Source organism: Jaculus jaculus, chromosome 5, assembly GCF_020740685.1.
Source record: "Jaculus jaculus isolate mJacJac1 chromosome 5, mJacJac1.mat.Y.cur, whole genome shotgun sequence".
NCBI lineage: Eukaryota > Metazoa > Chordata > Mammalia > Rodentia > Dipodidae > Jaculus > Jaculus jaculus.
In genome coordinates, this window is record NC_059106.1 from 32,644,177 (window position 1) to 32,664,786 (window position 20,610).

General features: G+C 39.2%; 1 protein-coding gene across 8 annotated transcripts in view; it reads right to left on the reverse strand.

The window, feature by feature from the left end:
- The window catches only part of Abi1 (abl interactor 1), a 101,693-nt gene that overhangs the window by 18,516 nt on the left and 62,567 nt on the right, over positions 1-20,610 (reverse strand). For 5 of the 8 annotated variants that reach the window (XM_004659767.2, XM_004659766.2, XM_045149010.1 and 2 more), the window contains exons 3-7: positions 14,871-15,047; positions 4,990-5,004; positions 4,187-4,287; positions 2,745-2,885; positions 986-1,086 (exon numbers count right to left, since the gene is read on the reverse strand). In XM_004659767.2, coding sequence (XP_004659824.1) covers positions 986-1,086; positions 2,745-2,885; positions 4,187-4,287; positions 4,990-5,004; positions 14,871-15,047 — 535 coding nt within the window. The remainder of the gene's footprint in view (positions 1-985; positions 1,087-2,744; positions 2,886-4,186; positions 4,288-4,989; positions 5,005-14,870; positions 15,048-20,610) is intronic. The other 3 variants (XM_004659768.2, XM_004659765.2, XM_004659763.2) reach the window with 1 other exon arrangement.

Here is a 20,610-nt window from a genome sequence, read left to right on the forward strand (position 1 = left end):
AAAAAGTTACTCTATAGCAATCTCAGCTGTCATGAAACCTGGCATACCTCACAGTTTTTCCAAGTCCAAAATCCAATCTAAATGATAGCATCAGACTGGGATAGAAGGATCACCATGTGTTCAAGGCCAGTCTGGGCTACAAATCAAGTTCCAGGTCAACCTCAATAGTTAGACTATGCCTCAGGAGAAAAATAAAATAAAACTAACATTCTTTCAATAGCATACCTACTTGTAAAATGTACATTTTTAACATTGTAAAATCTCCCTTTCAGGCTAGCCTGAACTCCATAAGCAAGATCCTATCTCAAAATCTCCAGTTAATTTACCAGAAATCAAAAAGCTAACTGAATGCTCCCCAAGTCAAAGACTTTACCTACTGTAACTGAATGCAACCTGACCATATATTAGTGTCACAATAAACAGTAATAAGCAGGTACCACAGTTCACATATCACCTATGAAACATTACTCTTAAGGGCACTGGATCTTTGGCTAGAATATCACACAACAATGATTTACCTCTGAAATAACAACATTCATAGCTATTCATCAAGGTAAATATTTTTAAAGCAAAATGGCCAAAAGGTTATTTAAAAATGATATTTAAAATAAACTTCATGTGCCGGGCGTGGTGGTGCACGCCTTTAATCCCAGCACTCGGGAGGCAGAGGTAGGAGAATCACCGTGAGTTCAAGGCCACCCTGAGACTACAGAGTCAATTCCACGTCAGCCTGGACCAGAGTGAGACCCTACCTCGAAAAACCAAATAAACATAAAAATAAAAATAAACTTCATGTATACAATTAGTAAAATCCTAACAATTTTGTGAAAAAGAATCTAAAAATATTAAATTTGTTATTAAGCTATATCTAAACAGTCAAAAGCCTAATAAATATTTTTATCTAATGACTAAATTATTGTAATTTTCTATAACAAAGCTTATTAATATTAGCACATATTAAACATAAAAGTATTAAGTAACCTACCTGGGCCAATAGTGGGTGGAGAAGGTGTAGGCACAGCAATGGGAATGCCAATGCTACTGCTTCCACTGTTTTCTCGACTCCCACTTCCTCCACTACTTCCACTAAAAGGGGAGAATATGAAAGAAAAAAAAATTAACAGGTTTATAAAGAAGATTTTAATAGCATACCTGAGACCACTAAATATTTTATTTATGGTATGCATGTGAGTATGTGTGTGTCACCTGTATGTGGATATACACAAGATATTTTAACTTTTCATTATAAATCTTCACTGTAAGACCTGAAATGGTTCTTATGTTTCACTGTACTTCTAAAACTCTAAAGTCAATACAGTAACACAGTACTCAAAATCAAATCTATTGAAAACTTTATAAACAATAATAACAGACAAGTGTCTAAGTAAAACCTGTAAATCCCAGCACCCAGGAGGGGAAGCAAGATATCCTGAACCTAGACTAAAACAGCAAGACTCCTGTCTCCTAAGAAAATAATGAAGAAGCCTAGTGTGGTGGCACACACCTTTAGTGCCAGCACTGGGGAAGCAGAGGTAGGAGGATGGCCAGCCTGGGACTACAGAGTGAATTCCAGATCAGCCTGGGCCAGAGTGAGACCCTATGAAAGGAAAGAAAAGAGAAACGGAGAGAGGACTACACTGTTACATAATCCATAGTTATGCAGGATCAAACCCAAGGCTTCATGCATGCAAGGCAAGAACTGTACCCACTGGGTACATGCCTAGCCGTCTAGCTCTTTTTAGTAAGGTCTCTTATACTTGTAATAAGAAAGAATGCAAATGTGTGTGAACACATGTGTATGTGCAGGCATGGCCTTCTATTCCCCATCATTTATATTTGTTTGTTTACTAGCTCCCTGCTTACTCGAGACAGGGAGCTAATAAATATGTTGCCCAGGCTAGTTTCAAACCCCTGGTCTCAACCTCCTGCATCAGCCTAAGTAACTGGGACTATGGACATGAAGCACAGTGCCCAGCTCACATATGCTAAAATCAACATCACTTGGTCAATAAGCCCACAAAGATTTATAAATATATACGTAAGATACTCATGTAAAAATTTATACAGCCTAAATAAGTCTTTAATCTCAAATATAATCAAATTTTAATTGTATAGCATAATAATGAATAAGGGGAAAAAACATTTTAATGAAAGAGACAAACCTTGATGAAGCCAAACAGCTTAAACATTAAGTCTTGAATATCCTCACCAGGAGATTAATCCTCAGCTCTGTGTGTGACACAGGAATACTTGTGTACTTCCTACGATATTCTGCAGCTACTAGTTTAAATGCCTCTATCTAACATATGTTTGGCAAGTTATGCACTGTAGGCTAAAACTAGCCCACTGTCCAGTTTTTACTTGTGGTCAAAGACCACTTTTGTACATTTTTAAATACGTAGAGTCCAAAAGAATATTATTTTGAAACATATGACAATTACGCTAAATTCAAATTTAAGCAGCATAAATACAGTTTTACTGGAACACAGTCATGCTCATTTGTTTACATATTATCATTACAGGGATTAAAATGCCAATTTAGCCTGGACCAGAGTAAGACCCTACCTTGAAAAACCAAAAAAAAAAAAAAAAAAAGCCAATTTATACAATCCAAAATATGCACAGTATTACCCTTAACTTCAACATTATCACGAAAGTTAACTTTTCATCAGCACCTTTTCTAGTGCTACTTCACCAGTCAGCAACATGTACTCTGAGTTCAAAGGCTCAAGCTGGAAGTTTACCTGTGTGTCCTTGGTCTCTGATTTAAAGAAGCTGTCCTGCCAGGACTATGTTGACTTCCGAGCCTTGCGGGACTAGTCATGTAGTCATTAGGAACTGTTGGGGGTTTAACAGGTTCTAGGGTTTTATAAGGAGTATTCCGCCTAAGAATAGTAAGAAAACAAGAACTAATGGATAAGAAAAACAAAATAGCATCCCTTCCAAATTTATCGTGATCTTTTCATAAGTAGAAGACAACTCTTTTTTAACTTTTATTTATTTATTCGAGAGAGAGAGAAAATATGAATGAGAGAATAAGAATACATGGGCACAACAGGGCCTCTAGCCACTGCAAATGAATTCCAGATGCATGCACCTGGGGAATTGAACCTGAGGCCTTAGGCTTCACAGGCAAGTACCTATAACCACTAAGCATCTCTCCAGCCCGCAAATTCTTTAAATTTTAATAAATGAAGTAATGAAACCAAAATTCTGAATTGTTACTTTAACATGAAAATTAGAATTTGTTACCTTTTCTTAGAAAAACTATTGCAAAAGTTCATTGAAATTTCTAACATTTCTAAAAATAAAAGTTTTAACTTGTGTGTGTGAGAGAGAGATGGGGGGGGGAAATCACTAAAATTTAGAACCTAATATGGCATTTCCTGTGTTTAGGAAAACAATCCTCCAGAAATGTCTTGGCAAACACTCATATACGTAGTGCTACATAAGCAAGGCAGGAAGGAATGATCACGACCTTTCCTACATTTCTAAGTGTCCCATGAAGCTGCTCTAGCACAGAGGGGCCTGCCCTTACTAGCTAGTGCATAGTTTGACTCTCCAGGTAGAAACCTTGCATCACATGTACATAAAATAAACGAAACAGATGTAAACTACTAAGCCAAACCAAGCAAAACAAACCACTTATTCCAAGTTGCTTAATATACTGTACATATATGTGAGAACCTCTGGTCAGTCCACTGAAAAAAAAACTTACATCAGATTTACATATAATTTTTTTGTTCATTTTTATTTATTTATTTGAGTGACAGAGAGAGAGAGAGAGAGAGAGAGAGAGAGAGAGAGAGAGAGAGAGAATGGGCGCGCCAGGGCTTCCAGCCACTGCAAACAAACTCCAGACACGTGTGCCCCCTTGTGCATCTGGCTAACGTGGGTAGTGGAGAATCGAGCCTCAAACCGGGGTCCTCAGGCTTCACAGGCAAGCGTTTAACTGCTAAGCCATCTCTCCAGCCCAGATTTACATATAATTTTTTAAAGTAGAAAACTAAAACTATATATTTACACAAACACAAAAGCTCATAGAATTGGCAGGCCCATCTTGGATCACATCCAGGGATATAGGGATGAAAAACAGTAAACTAGGAAGAGGCAGGAAAGCAAGGATCCATACACTGACCTTAGTTGCAGAACTATCTTATTTTATAAAATGCAGTTGAATTCTTACCCCAAAGTTCCTCGGCCTGACATGGGAGGACTTGGTGGTTTCTGAGTAGGAGGATTTGTTCTAGACAGTGTGCCAGTTCTTGCAGGCTGGTTATTTCCATGCTAAAATGTGGAAAGAAAAATTTTATTTTTATAACAAATTGTTCTCTTGGTGTTTTAACACCATGTTTTTTTTAATATCAGAATATAAAGTGAGGATTCCCAGAGGTTAGTACTACATTTTCAAAAGTCAAAGAACCACCTGCACTCAGCTTTTTGTATCATTTTGTGTCATTCATATCAATATGTGGCACAATACAGTGAAACTATGGTGTTATATATCTTAGTTGTCAAACATGTTCACTGAGATCAGACTTATCTGAACACAAATACTGAGTTCTAAAACTGTCTGAGGTATGTGCACAAATGCAAGCAGTAGGTCTCTGCTGATTTGTTAAAATACTCATCTCAAATATAATCTTTATCCTAATAATCCAGCAGCAAACTCATAAATGAAGTCTGGGAAACCTCATAATTTTAGGTCAATGAAAGCAAGGGAACTATCAAAAAATGAGCAAAGCAATAAATGTTAGCAAAATTAATGTTCCTATATAAACGCAAATGTCACTATGTCTTTGATATATTAACACAGCCAAGCTAGATGATGTTGGTCTGATCTAAGTTTGAGTACATTTAGTCTACAGAAATCCTACAGGGAAAAGCAGACAGACAAAAGAAAGAAGAGTGTTCACATTTTAATGGCTCTGTAGCCTCTTTTAATACAGAGGAAATACTGTGGATCAAATGATAAGTAATGTTTCTTACCTTGGCTTTTAGCCACTTTACGTTGGCAAAAAAAAAAAAAAAAAAAGAGGGGAAAAAGTAGACATTAATTCTACATAAGTCATATCTGACAGGACAGGTTGACATTTATAGTTACTCAATTTGTGCTATCAATCTTTATCCAGCTACATTCCAAATACATTATTAAAGAAGATTATAGTACTTATAGTAGTAGGGAAATAAACATGTGTTTTACATATTCCCCCCCTCCAGTACTAGGGGGAAAGCACTCTACCACAAAGCTATATCCCACCCGTTTTACTTTTTATTTTGAGACATAGTCTCACTACATTACCCAAGCTGGCTTTGAAAACACACTGTAGCCTGGGCAGGCTTTGAACCTGTGATCCCCCTACCTCAGAGTCCAGACTAGCTGGTATTACAGGCCTAACCAACCAAGCCCAGACTATACATACTTTCAAAATAAATAAATCATAAGGAAATCAGTGTTTAATTAGACCAATCTCATATAGGTCCAACAATTTCTTAAGTTAGCATCTTATACTAATGTATCTGAGTCACAGATGGTTTTTTTGTTTTGCTTTGTTTGAGGTAGGGGCCCACTGTAGCCCAAGCTAAACTGGAATTCACTCTGTAGTCCCAGGCTGGCCTTGAACTCATACTGATTCTCCTACCTCTGCCATCTGCGTGCTAGGATTAAAAGCATATGCTTTCTCTCTCTCACTCTTTTATTCCCCACAAGGAAGGGTCTAGCTCAAATCTGAGGATGGCTTCGAACTCACAGCGATCCTCCTACCTCTGCTTCCTGAGTGCTGGGATTAAAGGTGTGCAGTATGCACCACCACATATGGATGGATGGATGGATGGATGGATGGATGGATGGATGGATGGCTTCCTTCCTTCCTTCCTTCCTTCCTTCCTTCCTTCCTTCCTTCCTTCCTTCCTTCCTCCCTCCCTCCCTCCCTCCCTCCCTCCCTCCCTCCCTCCCTCCCTTCCTTCTTTCTTTCTTTGTTTTTTTGGTTTTTCAAGGTAGAGGTAGGATCTCACTCTAGTCCAGGCTGACCTGGAATTCACTATGTCATCTCAGGGTGGCCTTGAACTCATGGCAATCCTCCTACCACTGCCTCCCAAGTGCTGGGATTAAAGGCATGCGCCACCACACCCAGCTTTCTTTCTTTTTAAAGAGATTTTGTTTTGTTTTGTTTTGTTTTTTAATAAGAGATAATGGGGAGGGGGTTCAGATTGGTACTCCAGGGCCTCCAGTTAGTGCAATAGAACTCCAGACACATGCACCATCTTGTGCACATGTGCAACTTTGCATGCTTGTATCACCTTGTGTGACTGGCTTACATGGGATATGGAGAGTCAAACATGGGTCCTTAGGGTTTGTTTGCAGGCAAGCACCTTAACCACTAAGCCATTTCTCCAGCCCTTTTTTGCTTTATTCATGTATTTACTTATTTGTTTATTTGAGAAACAGAGAGAGGCAAACAGAAAAAAATGAGTGTAAGAGTGCCAAGGTTTCTCCAGCAGTGTGATTCCTTTTAAGTGAAAAGAAGCCAAAAAATTTGTATTCATGTGTAATCTGCTCATGAATGATAAAGTCAGGTGGGAAATGAATACTCTACTTAAACCATATTATGCAACTGTGTGACCTTTGAACCCTTTTTTCCAAGCTCACCTTTATTTTTATTTTTATTTTTTTTGGAGAGAGAACGATTATGAATTGAGTGTGACAGGGCCTTCTGCCACTGCAAATGATATATGTGCCACATTCTGCAACTGGTCTCACATGGGTGGTTACTGAGGAATCAAACACAGGCAGTCCAGCTTTACAAGCAAGTGCCTTTAACTATTGAATCATCTCTGCAACCCAAGCTCACATTTAAAAAAAAAAAAAAAAAACATTTATTATTTAGAAAGGGAAGGAAAAAGAGAGGCATAGAGAAGGAGAGAATGGGTGCACCAGGGCCTCTAGCCACTGCAAACAAACTCCAGATGCATGTGCCCCCTTGTGTATCTCGTTTATGTGGGTCTTGGGGAATTGAACCAGGGCCCTTTGGATTTGCAGGCAAATGCCTTAACCACTAAGTCATCTCGCCAGCCCCAAAGTCACTTTCTATTAAATATTTATGGATGTGGTGAGGTTAGCGAGAGTTGTATATGTAATGTCTGTATCTTACTGCTCAAAATTAAAACTATTGGCAACAGACGATACTGTAAATTAAATATCTACTTCAATGACCCAAATTAACACGTTTTTGAATTTTCTTAAAATCCAACTTCCTTTTCTTAACATTTATATTAATAATTTCACCATTTATCTGGAATCTTAAGATTAAAAACAAGAGAATTCCCTTTGATTCCTTTTTATTTTCTTTTGTTGTTTGTCTGTTTGTTTTGTTTTTTGTTTGGTTTTTCAAGGTATGGTCTCACTCTAGCCCAGGCTGACCTAGAATTCAATATATAGTCTCAGGCTGGCCTTAAACACAAGGCAATCCTCCTACCTCTACCTCCTGAGTGCTGGGATTAAAGGCATGTGCCACTATGGCCAGCTTTTAAATTTTTGGGTTTTTTCTTTTGTTGTTGTTGTTGTTTTTGTTTTTTCATGTAGAATCTCACTCTAGCCCAGGCTGACCTGGAATTCACTGTGCAGTCTCTGGGTGGCATCTAACTAAAAGCCTATCTCTGCCTCCTGAGTACTAGGATTAAAGGCATACAACACTACATCTGGAAATGTTTTGTTTTGTTTTGTTTTGTTTTGTTTTGTTTTGTTTTGTTTTTCAAAGTAGAGTCTCATTCTAGAATTCAATATATAGTCCCAGGGTGGCCTCAAACTCACAGTGATCCTCCTACTTCTGCCTCCAGATTGCTGGGATTAAAGGCCCACACCACCATATTTGGCTTAAACTATTTTTTACCTACTGACTTGAGAAAGTGAGATAGAGAGAAAGAGAATAGGCGTGTTGGGACCTCTTACCACTATAAAGGAACTACAGATGCATGTACCACATTGTGCATCTGGCTTTACATGAGTAGTCAGGAATTGAACCCAGACCAGCAGGCTTTGCAAGCAAGTGCCTTTAACTGCTGAGCCATCCACCTAGCCCATTCTTTTTATTGGTTTATGTTTTAGCTTTTTAGTTTTTCAGGGTAGGGGATTGCTGTACCCCAGGCTGATCTGGAATTCACTATGTAGTCTGAGGGTGGTCTCAAACTCATAGTGATCCTTCTACCTCTGCCTCACAAGTGCTGAGATTAAAAGAATGTACCACCATGCCAGGCTCATTCTTCTATTGCTAACCCTAAGTATTTTTATATGCCATAGGCACTACCTGTGAGAAAAACCAAGTCTTCCTCTAAAACAAATGATTAGCTCTTACTCATCTTACATAAATGTGCCAAAGTGTTAGTCTATACTTTTCACACTGAGAATACCAAGCTGAGACCACTGCAGCATCCCACATTCATAAACAAAGGAACTCAACTCAGAACCTCTAGAGCCATCACCAATCACAAAGTCCCAACTAATTTCTGATCAATCAAATCAGTTGTCATGTTCCTTGAGCTTCTGCTTTTGTCCCCACATAAATGAGAATCATTATAAATGAACAGCTCTCTGTGGATTAGATCAATTACTATGTTAATCAAAAGTAAATTTAAGTATCCCTGCTAATTATTCAAGCCTTGCTTATAAACATTACCTTTTATGTGCTGGAGGGATGACTTAGCAGTTAAGGTGCTTGCCTGCAACCAAAGGACCTAGGTTCAATTACCCAGGACCAAAGTAAGCCAGATGCACAAGGTGGCGCATGCACCTGGAGTTCATTTGCAGTAGCTGGAGGTCCTGGCATGCTGCTCATTCATATTCTCTCTCCTTCCCTCCCTCCCTCCCTCCCCCTCCCCCTCCCCCCCTCTGTCCCTCTTAAAACAATAAATAAAAATAAGCAAAAAAAAATTGAAACATAATAGTGTCTCACTATACTTTAAAAAAATGTTAATTTAGGGACTGAAGGGATGGCTTAGCGGTTAAGGTGTTTGCCTGCAAAGCCAAAGGACCCAGAGGTTTGACTCCCCAGGACACATGTTAGCCAGATTCCCGGGGGGGGGGGGATGTGCATCTGGAGTTCATCTGCAGTGGCTGGAGTCCCTGGTACACCCATTCTCTCCCCCCTCCCTCTCCCCCTTTCTCTGTCAAATTAATTAATTAATTAAAATGTTAATTTAATTTTTCCCAGCACTTGGGAGGCAGAGGTAAGAGGATCGTTGGGAGTTCAAGGCTACTCTGGAGCCTAAATAGTGAATTCCAGGTCAGCCTGGGCTAGAGATCAAGACCCTACCTTGAAAACCAAACATACAAAAATGTTAATTTTAAAATAAATTTACACTTTTCTGCCTTATAATTTTAGCCGTGGAATTGTCTCATTAATGATTACTCACATTTCTTTTGGATTTTCAGTTTCAAGGGCTGCTGAATTTTAGGAAGAACAGCATCTCACTACCTCTAGCCCAGGCTGATCTTGAACCACTCTACCTCCTGAGTACTGGTATTAACAGGCTTTAGGCATCACACCCAGGAACTACTACCCCAAATTTCTTAATTTCACACACCTATGATGTTGTATAAATGGTTAAGGTAACGATCTTTACAAAAGTTATAAAACTAAGGAAATAAAACAGTAATAAATGCTACTGAGATAAAAATAAATCTGTGTATGTTTCATGTATTACAGAAATGTGGTAAATATGACACAGAACAGCTTTAAAAATTTTTTTAATTTATTTATTTGTGTGTGTACAAGCATATGTGCTGCAACCAAGGTCTGCTGCTACAAACAAATGCCTACCCAGCTTAACAGGGCTGCTGGAGAATGGAACCTCAGCTGGCAGGCTTTGCAAACAAGTGTCTTTATCCACTGAGACATCTCCCAAGCCCCAAACATCACTTTTTAAATTTTTTTATATATTACTTATTGGGTGGGGGGGCTGCAACAGAGAATGGGCAAACAAACTCCAGATGCATGTGCTACCTTGTAGATCTGGCTTGTGTGGGTTCTGGAGAGGAGAGTTGAACTGGGGTCCTTAAGCTTCACAGGCAAGTGCCTTTACAACCAGACCATCTCTCCAGCTCTTTTTCTTATTCTTTTTAAAAATATTTTTATTTATTTGAGTGAGGAAGAGAGAGTGTGGCAGAGAGGGAAGGGGAGGAGGGTGGTTGAAAGAAAGAGTAAGAAAGGGAGAGAGAATGAGATGAGAATGGGCATATCAGGGCCTCCAGCCACTGCAAACCAACTCCAGATGCACGTACCACCTTGTACATCTGGCTTATGTGGGTCCTGGGGAATTGAATCTGGGTCTTTTGGCTTTGCAAGCAATCACTTTAACCACTAAGCCATCTCTCCAACCTTCCAGCTCTTTTTCTTTTATTTTTTTTGAAGAGGGTCTAGAGTGTGTAGCTGAGGGTAACCTTGAACTTTTGATGCTCCTCCCTCTCCTTCTCAAGTGCTAGGATTATAGGCATGTACTACCATGCCCAACTTATGTGGTGGCGAGGATCAAACCTATGGCTTCACACATGCTAACAAGCTAGTACTCTACTAACACATATTATCTAAGTCATACTTTCTCACAGGCCACCCACTCTCCTTCTTAGTCAAAAATATGTTTACAGCGTCTAGAGAAATGGCTCAATAGTTAAGGCACATGCCTGCAAAGCCTAACAACCCAGGCTGGATTCCTCAGTACTCATGTAAAGCCAGATGCACAGCGGCAAATGCAACTGGAGTTTGTTTGCAGTGGCTAGGGGCCTTGGTGTTCCCATTCATATTCTCCCTCCCCCCTCTCTTTCTCTCTCCCCTTCAAATAAATAAAACTATTAAATATATATATGTACATAAACACATACATACATGTATATGTGTAAATATGTATGTATTCACAGTCACCAGAGCAAGTAAGTGCACTTCATGTCACAGAATTGCACTTTGTTACTTAAAAATATTTAATGCAGCCAGTTGTGCATGCCTTTGATCCCAGTACTTGGGAGGCCAAGGTAGGAGGACCATTGTGAATTTGAGGCCAAAATGAGACTACATAACAAATTCCAGGTGAGCCTGGGCTAGAGCGAGACCCTACCTTGAACAACCCCCCCAAAAAAAGTTAATGACAAATTTGAAATAATGTCTGAGAATAATTTTTAAACAATTTCTGCATGTGCGTGCTCATACACATATGGATGCACATGTGCTTGTACACGCTCATGTTGTACCTATATATGCTGAAGCCAGAAGTCAATGTCAAGTGTCTTCCTCTGTTGCTCTCCACCTTATCTTTTTGAGGTCAGTTCTCTCACTGAAGCCAGAGCTTAATGATGGGGCTAGACAAGCTATCCAATGAGTTCTGGGATTACACGTACATGCCATCACAGTGGACACCCTATATGAGTTTTAGGGACCCAAACTTGGGTCTTCTTGCTTACAAAGTAAGCACATTACCCACTAGGCCATCTCCCCATTACTTAAACAACTAAAAAAACAGCCACATTATTATGATAAGAAAGTATACTACCAAAATTCTCATCTACATTCTTTCAGTATCTAGTATACTATGTTTGAATTTCCTATCAATACACATTTTACATACACGGTTACACCTTCTTATTCAAAACTTTTTTTTTTTTTTTTAAGTTTTTCAAGGTAGGGTCTCACTCTAGTCCAGACTGACCTGGAATTCACTATGTAGTCTCAGGGTGGCCTTAAACTCACAGCAATCCTCCTACCTCTGCCTCCGAGTGCTGGGATAAAGGCGTGCACCACCATGCCTGACTTCCTTTTAAAATTTGCATCCATGTTATACTCTTCTATCACCCTATCTTAAAAACAATTACTGGTGAAAGAACAAGACAATGGAGGATATTCAGCTCTAAAATAATGACAGGAGTATTTGGGGGAGAGCGGGGTTGGTGGAATGTTTGGAGACATTGGTTCCTCACAGGCTGACCTCAAACTCACAATCTTCCTGCCTCAGATTATTGTATGCTGAAATTATCCCCAATGCTGGCTCTGAAATTCTTAATTAATATATATAGTTGGGGGGCTGGAGTGATGGCTCAGTGGTTAAGGCACTTGCCTAAAAAGCCTAACGATCCAAGTCCAACTACCCAGTACACAAAGAAAGCCAGATGCACAAAGTGGTACAGGCATAAGTGATACATGCATCTGGAATTTGTCTGCAGCAGCTGGATGTCCTGGCACATCCATATTCATTCATTCTCCTTGCAAATAAATAAATAAAATATTTGGTACATTTAATATTTATTTGATACATATTTATATTGTTTGGGCTGGAAGAAAACTTAAGCAACAAAAGGGGCCGTTATTAAGCATAGGTATGTTTACAGATGAACTAGCTACCCGTACATGTGATGTCTCCTTTTGATAAATCTCAAGGCACTAGTAACAATACAACCTCATAGACTAATGTAGTCTAAAATATCATAGTGGTTAAGGCACTTGCCTGCAAAGCCAAAGAACCTCAGTTCAATTCCCCAGTACCCACGTAAGCCAGATGCACAAGTGGCATCCGCATCTGGAGTTCATTTGCAACAGCTGGAAGCTCTGGTGTGCCCATTTTCTTTCTCTCTCTCTCTCTTTCTCTCTCTCTCTCTCTCTCTCTCTCTCTCTCTCTCTCCCTCTTTCCTTCTCTCAAAATAAATAAGTAAAAATAAAAAATATTTTTAAAAAGATTGAATTGAAGCTCTTCTACAACCCTAAATGAATTGTGGATAAAAATAGAAGAAACAAGCCGGGCGTGGTGGCGCACGCCTTTAATCCCAGCACTCGGGAGGCAGAGGTAGGAGGATCGCTGAGAGTTCGAGCCCACCCTGAGACTACAGAGTGAATTTCAGGTCAGCCTGAGCCAGAGTGAGACCCTGCCTTGAAAAAAAAGAAGAAGAAGAAGAAGAAGAAGAAGAAACAAGCATTTTCTGCTATATTTGGAAGTTGTTCCAACTTTATATATAATCCCCAAGCATGAAAGTGAAATGTACATTCCAGAATACAATAAAATCAATATTCTTCTCTTGATCAGGAACTCCAGAAAATGTAAAAGGCAACACATCTAGCAATAGTACTAATAAGAAAACAATACTAATCATATCCACTAGCTGGGAAAAAAAAAAAAATCAAGATTCTAACTGACTTATTTATAATTATTATGAAATGTCATAACATCAAATTAACCACTGGCAAACCTTTAATCACAACACCCAGGAAGCAGAAGTAAGAGAGTTGCCCTGAGTTCAAGGTCAGCCTGAGACTACACAGTGAATTCCAGGTCAGCCTGGGCTAGAGCAAGACCCTACCTTGAAAAAACAAAAAAATAAAATAAGTACAATGAAAGCAAAAAAAATCTAATTCATAATCTTCAATGAAAATACCACATTTCAGAGCACTAGTTTATTTTGAGTATATATGGATCATTTCAGACTTTTTGAAAAAATGACAAATGAGGGCTAGAGAGATGGCTTAGCAGTTAAGGTGCTTGCCTTTAAAGCCAAATGACTCAGGTTTGATTCCCTGGGACCCATATAAACCAGATGGTGGCACATACATCTGAAGTCCATTAATAAATATTTTTTTAAAAGAAAGAAAAAATAGCCAGACATGATGGCGCACGCCTTTAATCTCAGCACTTAGGAGGCAGAGGTAAGAGGATTGCCATGGGTTCAAGGCCACCCTGAGACTACATAGTGAATTCCAGGGCAGCCTGGGCTAGGGTGAGACCTTACCTCAAAAAAAAAAAAAAAGAAAAAAAATTAAAAGAAAGAAATTACAAATGAATACCAAAAAGTCTGGTAAGACTTCGATTTCAGCTAGCTCTAGCATACTTAGAAATGGGCATGGGCAACAAAAATTTGAGGGGCAGAGTAAGATAGAAGGCACCCAGGACAGAAGTTTACACAGTCTTCATGTTCATTTTGTTTGGTTTTTTTAATTTTTATTTATTTGCGCACAAAAGACAGAAAGAGGCAGAGAGAGAATGGGCACACTAGGGCCTGCAGCCACTGTGAACGAACTTCAGATACATGTGCCACCCAGTGTACCTGGTTTATGTGGGTCCTGGGGATCAAACCTGGATCCTTTGGGCTTTGTAGGGACATGCCATAACCACTAAGCCATCTCTCCAACCCTGTTTTTATTTTTTATTTATTTGTTTTAGAGATTTTTGTTTAGTTTTTTGTTTCTTTGGTTTTTGAGGCAGGATCTCCCTCTAGCCCTGGCTGACCTATAATTTACTCTGTACTCTCAGGCTGGCCTCAAACTCATGGTGATACTCCCACATCAACCTCCCAAGTACGGGGATTAAAGGTGTGCACCATCAAGGCCGGTTTATTTTTGTTTTTCAAGGTAGGGTCTTGTATAGCCATGGCTGACCTGGACTTACTATGTAGTCTCAGGCTGGTCTTGAACTCACAATGATTCTCCTACCTCAGCCTCCTAAGTGCTGGGATTAAAGGTGTGCACCATCATACCTGGTCCATCTTCATGTTTACCACAATAAAATACCAATTTTAGGAAGCATGAAAATGTTTAAGTACTCAGTAGTGAAAAGAAGCTCGTATTCACAATACAAATTTATAATCATAGTGTATGACTCAAATGGATTATTTACTGAATAGCTTCAGGTTTTAAGATCTTTCTTAAGACAGCTTACTCCATAAGTAAAATTCTGTCCTGAACTTAGTAAAAATATAACTGATATTAAATAAATATTCTAAGAAAATCATAATGCAAGTTATTAAAAGAGATCTACCAATTAACAAAATTATCTTTATGATATTTCCTATCCAAAATATTTAAAGAAATGCAAATTAGTAAGATAACATAATATGCAATGCTTACCTTAACTCCATGGCCCACATCATCCAGCACTGTGTAGTCGATAGGTTTCCGAATATACCTTACAGGGCGTTCCATATTTGCAGGTGCTATTATTTTGTGAGTTCTTGATGTATTCTTATTAGTTGTCAAAATACCAATTTCTCTTCGAGCCACTTTTTCTTTATGAATATCCACGGTCTATATTTTAAATTTAAACAAAGCAAGAAAATATCATTTGGCATAATAGATAATACATATGATGACCATATGTATTGTGTTAGACCATGGGACTATGTCTTCAGTCAATTTTTTAGTGAATGTTCTACCTTTTTCTTCAAAGTTACATGAATTGATTGCCTTAAAACTCAAAGCAGAGACTAATATAAATGTGACTAAAAGCCAACTACTTTAATAGATTTGATTTTGGAAAGCAATTTGTTTACTAAAAACCTGTGGGTGTATAGGGAGAGGATGCCTGTTTTGGTAGATTTCATCTTATTAATGAGGATACAAAACAAGAAAAACTCACAATAAGGTAAGTACTGTAACAATGTGCATACTATTTTAGATTATTATACAGGTATTCTGAGCTAGATACTCAACTAGGCTGAAAAGAGTTCACTAAAGGTAATATTTTATTTTTATTTATTTGAAAGAGGGAAAGAGGGAGGGAGATAGAGAGAGGGGGGAGGAGGAAGAGAGAGAAAATGGGCGCACCAGGGTCTCCGACCACTGCAGTCGAACTCCTTGTGCATCTGGCTTACATGGGTCCTAGGGAATCGAACCGAGGTTCTTTGGCTTTGCATGCAAGTGCTGTAACAGCTAAGCCATCTCTCCAGCCCTGATTTTTAAAATATTTATTTATTTATTTATTTATTGGTGAAAGCAGTAGAGAGTGAGCATGAGCACACCAGAGACTTCTGCCACTGCAAACGAACTCCAGATACATGTTCCACTTTGTGTATCTGGCTTACATAGCTACTGGGGGATCAAACTCAGGCTGTCATGTTTTGCAAGCAAATGCTTTTAAATGCTGCCTCTCTCCCAAGCCTCCACTACAGGTTTCAGAGAGAAGAGGATGGGGCCAGAGATATGGCTCAGTGTCTGCCTGCCTAGCCACTGAATGTCTCTCTCTCTCAAAAAATATATATATTTTAAAGTTTTTCAAAAGACAGAATTAACAGGAGTATAAAAGGCAGACATAAAAAAATTACTAAAGGCAGAAATAAGTGCACATTGAAGACAAACATGATAGCATATGTGAGAACCTGGACAACACCCTCAGCAAATAGTAACAAAATTATTTTTAGTTAATCATCAACATTCAAACACTGGCTAACAGACAGAGAAGGCAGCACAGTGTCCAGCTGGCACACTACTCTGGGTCAGTCACTAGCTTTAGCATTGGAGGGTAAAGGAGACTGCAAATCATCATCTTAGCAGAAATAATCATACAAGTTCTCAACAACTTCCAACTTTGTCCTAGGCTGGGAAGATGGTTCAACAGATAAAGGTACTTGCTTGCAAAGGCTGCTGGCCTGGGTTTGATTCCCAGTATCCATATAAAGCCAGTTGCTTAAAAAGGGGCTGGGAAGCACATGTACTTGGCAAGAGACCTGGTGTGCCTATGCACATACATGGGCATGCATATATGGAAATAAATACTGCAAAACCTAACAACCCAGGTTCAATTCTCCAGTATCCACATAAAGCCATATACACAAAGTAGTGCATGCATCTGGAGAGTATTTGCAGTGGGTAAAGGTCCTGGTGCACCCATTCTCTCTTCGTCCCTCTCTGCTTACAAATAAAGATATAATAATAAATAAATAAAAAAAACTAGGGGACTTCCAGTTAAGATGGCGGCATAGGAACTATGACAAAGCAGCCTAGGGGAGATAAAGCCCCCCCCCCCCGCAAAAAAAAAACCAGCAAAATACACTCTTCTACTAAAAAGTGGGGTGTATAAGAAATTACCAACGACAACAGAGAAGTAGGAGAGATCCAGAGCATCCAGAGCCCACACAGAGAGGCAGAAGTGGCTCCAGCAGCAGTGGCACCAGGTCCACGGGGCCACAGCTGCCAGGCTCGGCTTGAACCACAGGAAAAGCCAGGTGAGGGGATTCTCCACACACACTGCTCTTCACAAACTCAAGGAATGTGGAGAACCACAGCAAACAACAGAGGAGCAGATCACGAGGTAGAGGATCATGTAGACCCACCATCCACAGGCTCCCCTCCCCCACCACCAGCACAAGCACCAGCAAGCACCAGAGAACAGGGGAAGTGAGATCACAGCAACCAGCACTGGCTCCCAGCCTACTTGGACCCACAGTGCACTAAAGAGAGACCCAAGCAGGAACACAGCATAACTGAGACCAAAATCATCTCAAAAAGTAACTGGGATTACACCAGGTCAGTACCCACCTAATAAACCTGGTATAAGGCCTGAACCGGAAGTACTAATTGCACCTTCCATATCAGGATAAATTATATGTTAAATCTGATGGATGGTCAGATTTTTCTTAAATAAGCTATATTTTGGGCTTGTCATTTGGTGCTTCCTGATTTATAGTGCACCTTTGTTTCCTCTTCTCTTGCACATTAGGGAAGGGTCTCACTTGGTCACAAGATGACTTGGAACCCTCAACAGACCAGAAATCTTAACCTCCTTGTTGACACAATAAAGGGTGTAGGGCACCACACACCCTAAGGGACAGTGATTTTGTTAGAGGATCTGGTTGTCATAATACCTACTCATGCATAAATACTCTGAGCTGTTTTTCATTGAAAGTGTACATTGTTTAGTTAAAATTTTAGAATCTGCCTGTATTTGGTTCCACTCAGCCTACTTGAATACTCTCATAGGAGGCAAACACAACAACTAGGGTCACTTTTGTAGATACTCTGAGAGTCTTGAGAGCTACACCTAGCACCTTAAGCTCCTACCCTGAAGATATATAACATCAGATTGACTGATACATCTAATAATACTGCAGCTAACTAGAAAATCCAAGCATTAAATTAATCCAAGACGCAAAAATATATACATTATAACATAGGAAACACCAAAAATCAAGACAATATAAATCCACCAAAAAGTATTAATACATCAGAAATTATCTCCAGTGAGAATGAGTTAGAGGAAACGTCTGAGAAAGATTTCAAAAGAATGATTATGAATAAGCTCAAAGAAGTCAAAGAGGAAATCAAAGGAATCAGAGAAGACACAGGACACCAATTTAATGAAATAAAGAGGTCAATGCAAGACATAAATAAGAAAATAGAAATAATAAAGAAAAACCAATCAGAATAACTAGCAATGAAGAACACAGTTAATGAAATAAAATACTCTGTAGAAAATCTCACCAGTAGAATGGATGAAGGAGAGGACAGAATATCTAAGCTAGAAGACCAGGTGGCAGATCTAATGTAGTCCAACAAGGAGAAAGACAAACTAATAGTAAGGCAATAGTGGGAATTTGAATTCAGGACACTATGAAGAGATCAAACATAAGAATTCAGGGGGCTGTATCTTGAGATCCCAAACTCTGGGATACAGACCTGTGTACTAGTTTTCTTCTTTCTTTTTACCCAGTAAAACTTTGCCTTACATTCTGTGAGTCAATGGTCTTACTTGTGCAATACCAGACCCCATAACAGAAGGCATCTCTCCAGCCCCAATGAAAATATTTTTAGGGGACTGAAGACATGGCTCAGCAATTAAGGTGCTTGCCTGCAAAGCCTAATGACCAGCCTGCAGTTCCCCAGTACCCACATAATGCCAGACGCACAAAGTAGCACTTGCGTCTGGAGTTCATGTACAGCAGCTGAAGGCTCTCTAGCATGCCGATCCTCTCCCTCACACCCTTCCTCCCTCCCTCTTTCTCTCTCCTTGAAAATAAGTAAATTAAATTTTTTGTTGTTTTTTTCAAGGTAGGATCTCACTCTAGTCCAGGCTGACCGGATATATTTGAGGTAAGGTCTAACTCTAGCCCAGGCTGACCTGGAATTTACTATGTAGTTTTAGGGTGGCCTCAAACTCATGGCTTTCCTCCATTAATAAACTATTTATTTATGCATTTTTTTGTTGCGGTATGGTCCTGCTCTAGTGCAGGCTAACCTGGAATTCACTGGGTAGTCTCAGGATGGCCTTGAACTCATGGTGATCCTCCTACCTCTGCCACCCAAGTGCTGGGATTAAAGGCATGCACCACCATGCCCAGCAAGGTATCTTATTTTTAAAAAATATTTTTAAAAGTAGTTTATTTCCTCACTAGAGCAGGACCCTACCTCAAAAACCAAAATGAATAAATAAATAAATGTTTTATTTCAGTTGGGCATGGTAGGGCACACCTTTAATCTCAGCACTGGGTAGGCAGAGGTAGGAAGAAAGACATGAGTTCGAGGCCACCCTAAGACTACATAGTGAATTTCAGGTCAGCCTAGGCTAGAGTGAGACCCTACCTCAAAAAACAACAACAAAAAAAAAAAAATTCAGGAGAAGAGTTTCATTCCAAAGGCATAACAAGTATTTTCAACAACATTATAGAAGGAAACCTCCCCCAAATAGGGGAAGTGATGCCAATGCAGATACAGAATGCCTACAGAACACCAAACAGACAAAATCAGGAAATAAAACTTCTCACCACCATATTATAATTAAACTACAAACACACAAACCAAAGAAAATATATTGAAAGCAGTGAGAGAGAAAAATCAAGTCACATACAAAGGCAAGCCCATCAGGATTATAGCAGATTACTCAACACAAACTTTAAAAGCCAGAAGGGCTTGGAGTGATGTATTCCAAGTTCTAAAAGATAACAACTGTCAACCAAGGTTACTTTATCCTGCAAGCTATCCATTCAAATAGATGGAGAAATAAGGACATTCCACAACAAAAGCAGGCTAAAGGAATATTTGAAGACAAAACCAGCTCTATAGAAAATACTTGAAAGAAAAAAGAAGGGAAAGAAAAGCACACATATGAAGAACCTGGAAAAAGCAAACAAATACTAGTTAACACAAGAGAGCAAAGTAAGTCCAGGTAGCTATAGCCACCTGATATTTGATAAAAATGCCAAAAATACTCACTGGAGAAAAGACAGCCTCGTAAGCAAATAGTGCTGGGAAAACTGGAGATGTATCTGTAGAAGGATGAAAATAGAATCTTCTATCTCTCCGTGCACAAGAATTAAGTCCAAATGGATTAAAGAGCTTAACATCAGACCTGAAACTCTGAAAATGCTACAGGAAAAAGTAGGGGAAACCCTTCAACATACTGATCTTGGCAAAGACTTTCTAAATATAACCCCAACTGCTCAGGCAATAAAACCACAGATTAGCAGCTGGGACCTCATGAAATTACAAAGATTTTGTATGGCAAAGGACACTGTGAATAAAGCAAAGAGGCAACCTACAGAATGGGAAAAACTCTTTCCAGCTATACATCTGATAGAGGATTAATATCTAGGGTATACAAAGAACCCAAAACATTAAATAATAAGAAATCAAACAAGCCAATCAAAAATGGGCTATGGAAGTAAACAGAGAGTTCTCAAAAGAAGAAATACAGATGACATATAAGCATGTAAAAAAATGTTCTATATCCTTAGTCATCAGGGAAATGCAGATTAAAACTACATTGAGATTCCATCTCACTCCTGTCATATTGGCTACCATCATGAAAACAAATGAACATAAATGCTAGCGAGAATGTGGAAAAAGAGGAACCCTTCTACACTGTTGGTAGAAATGC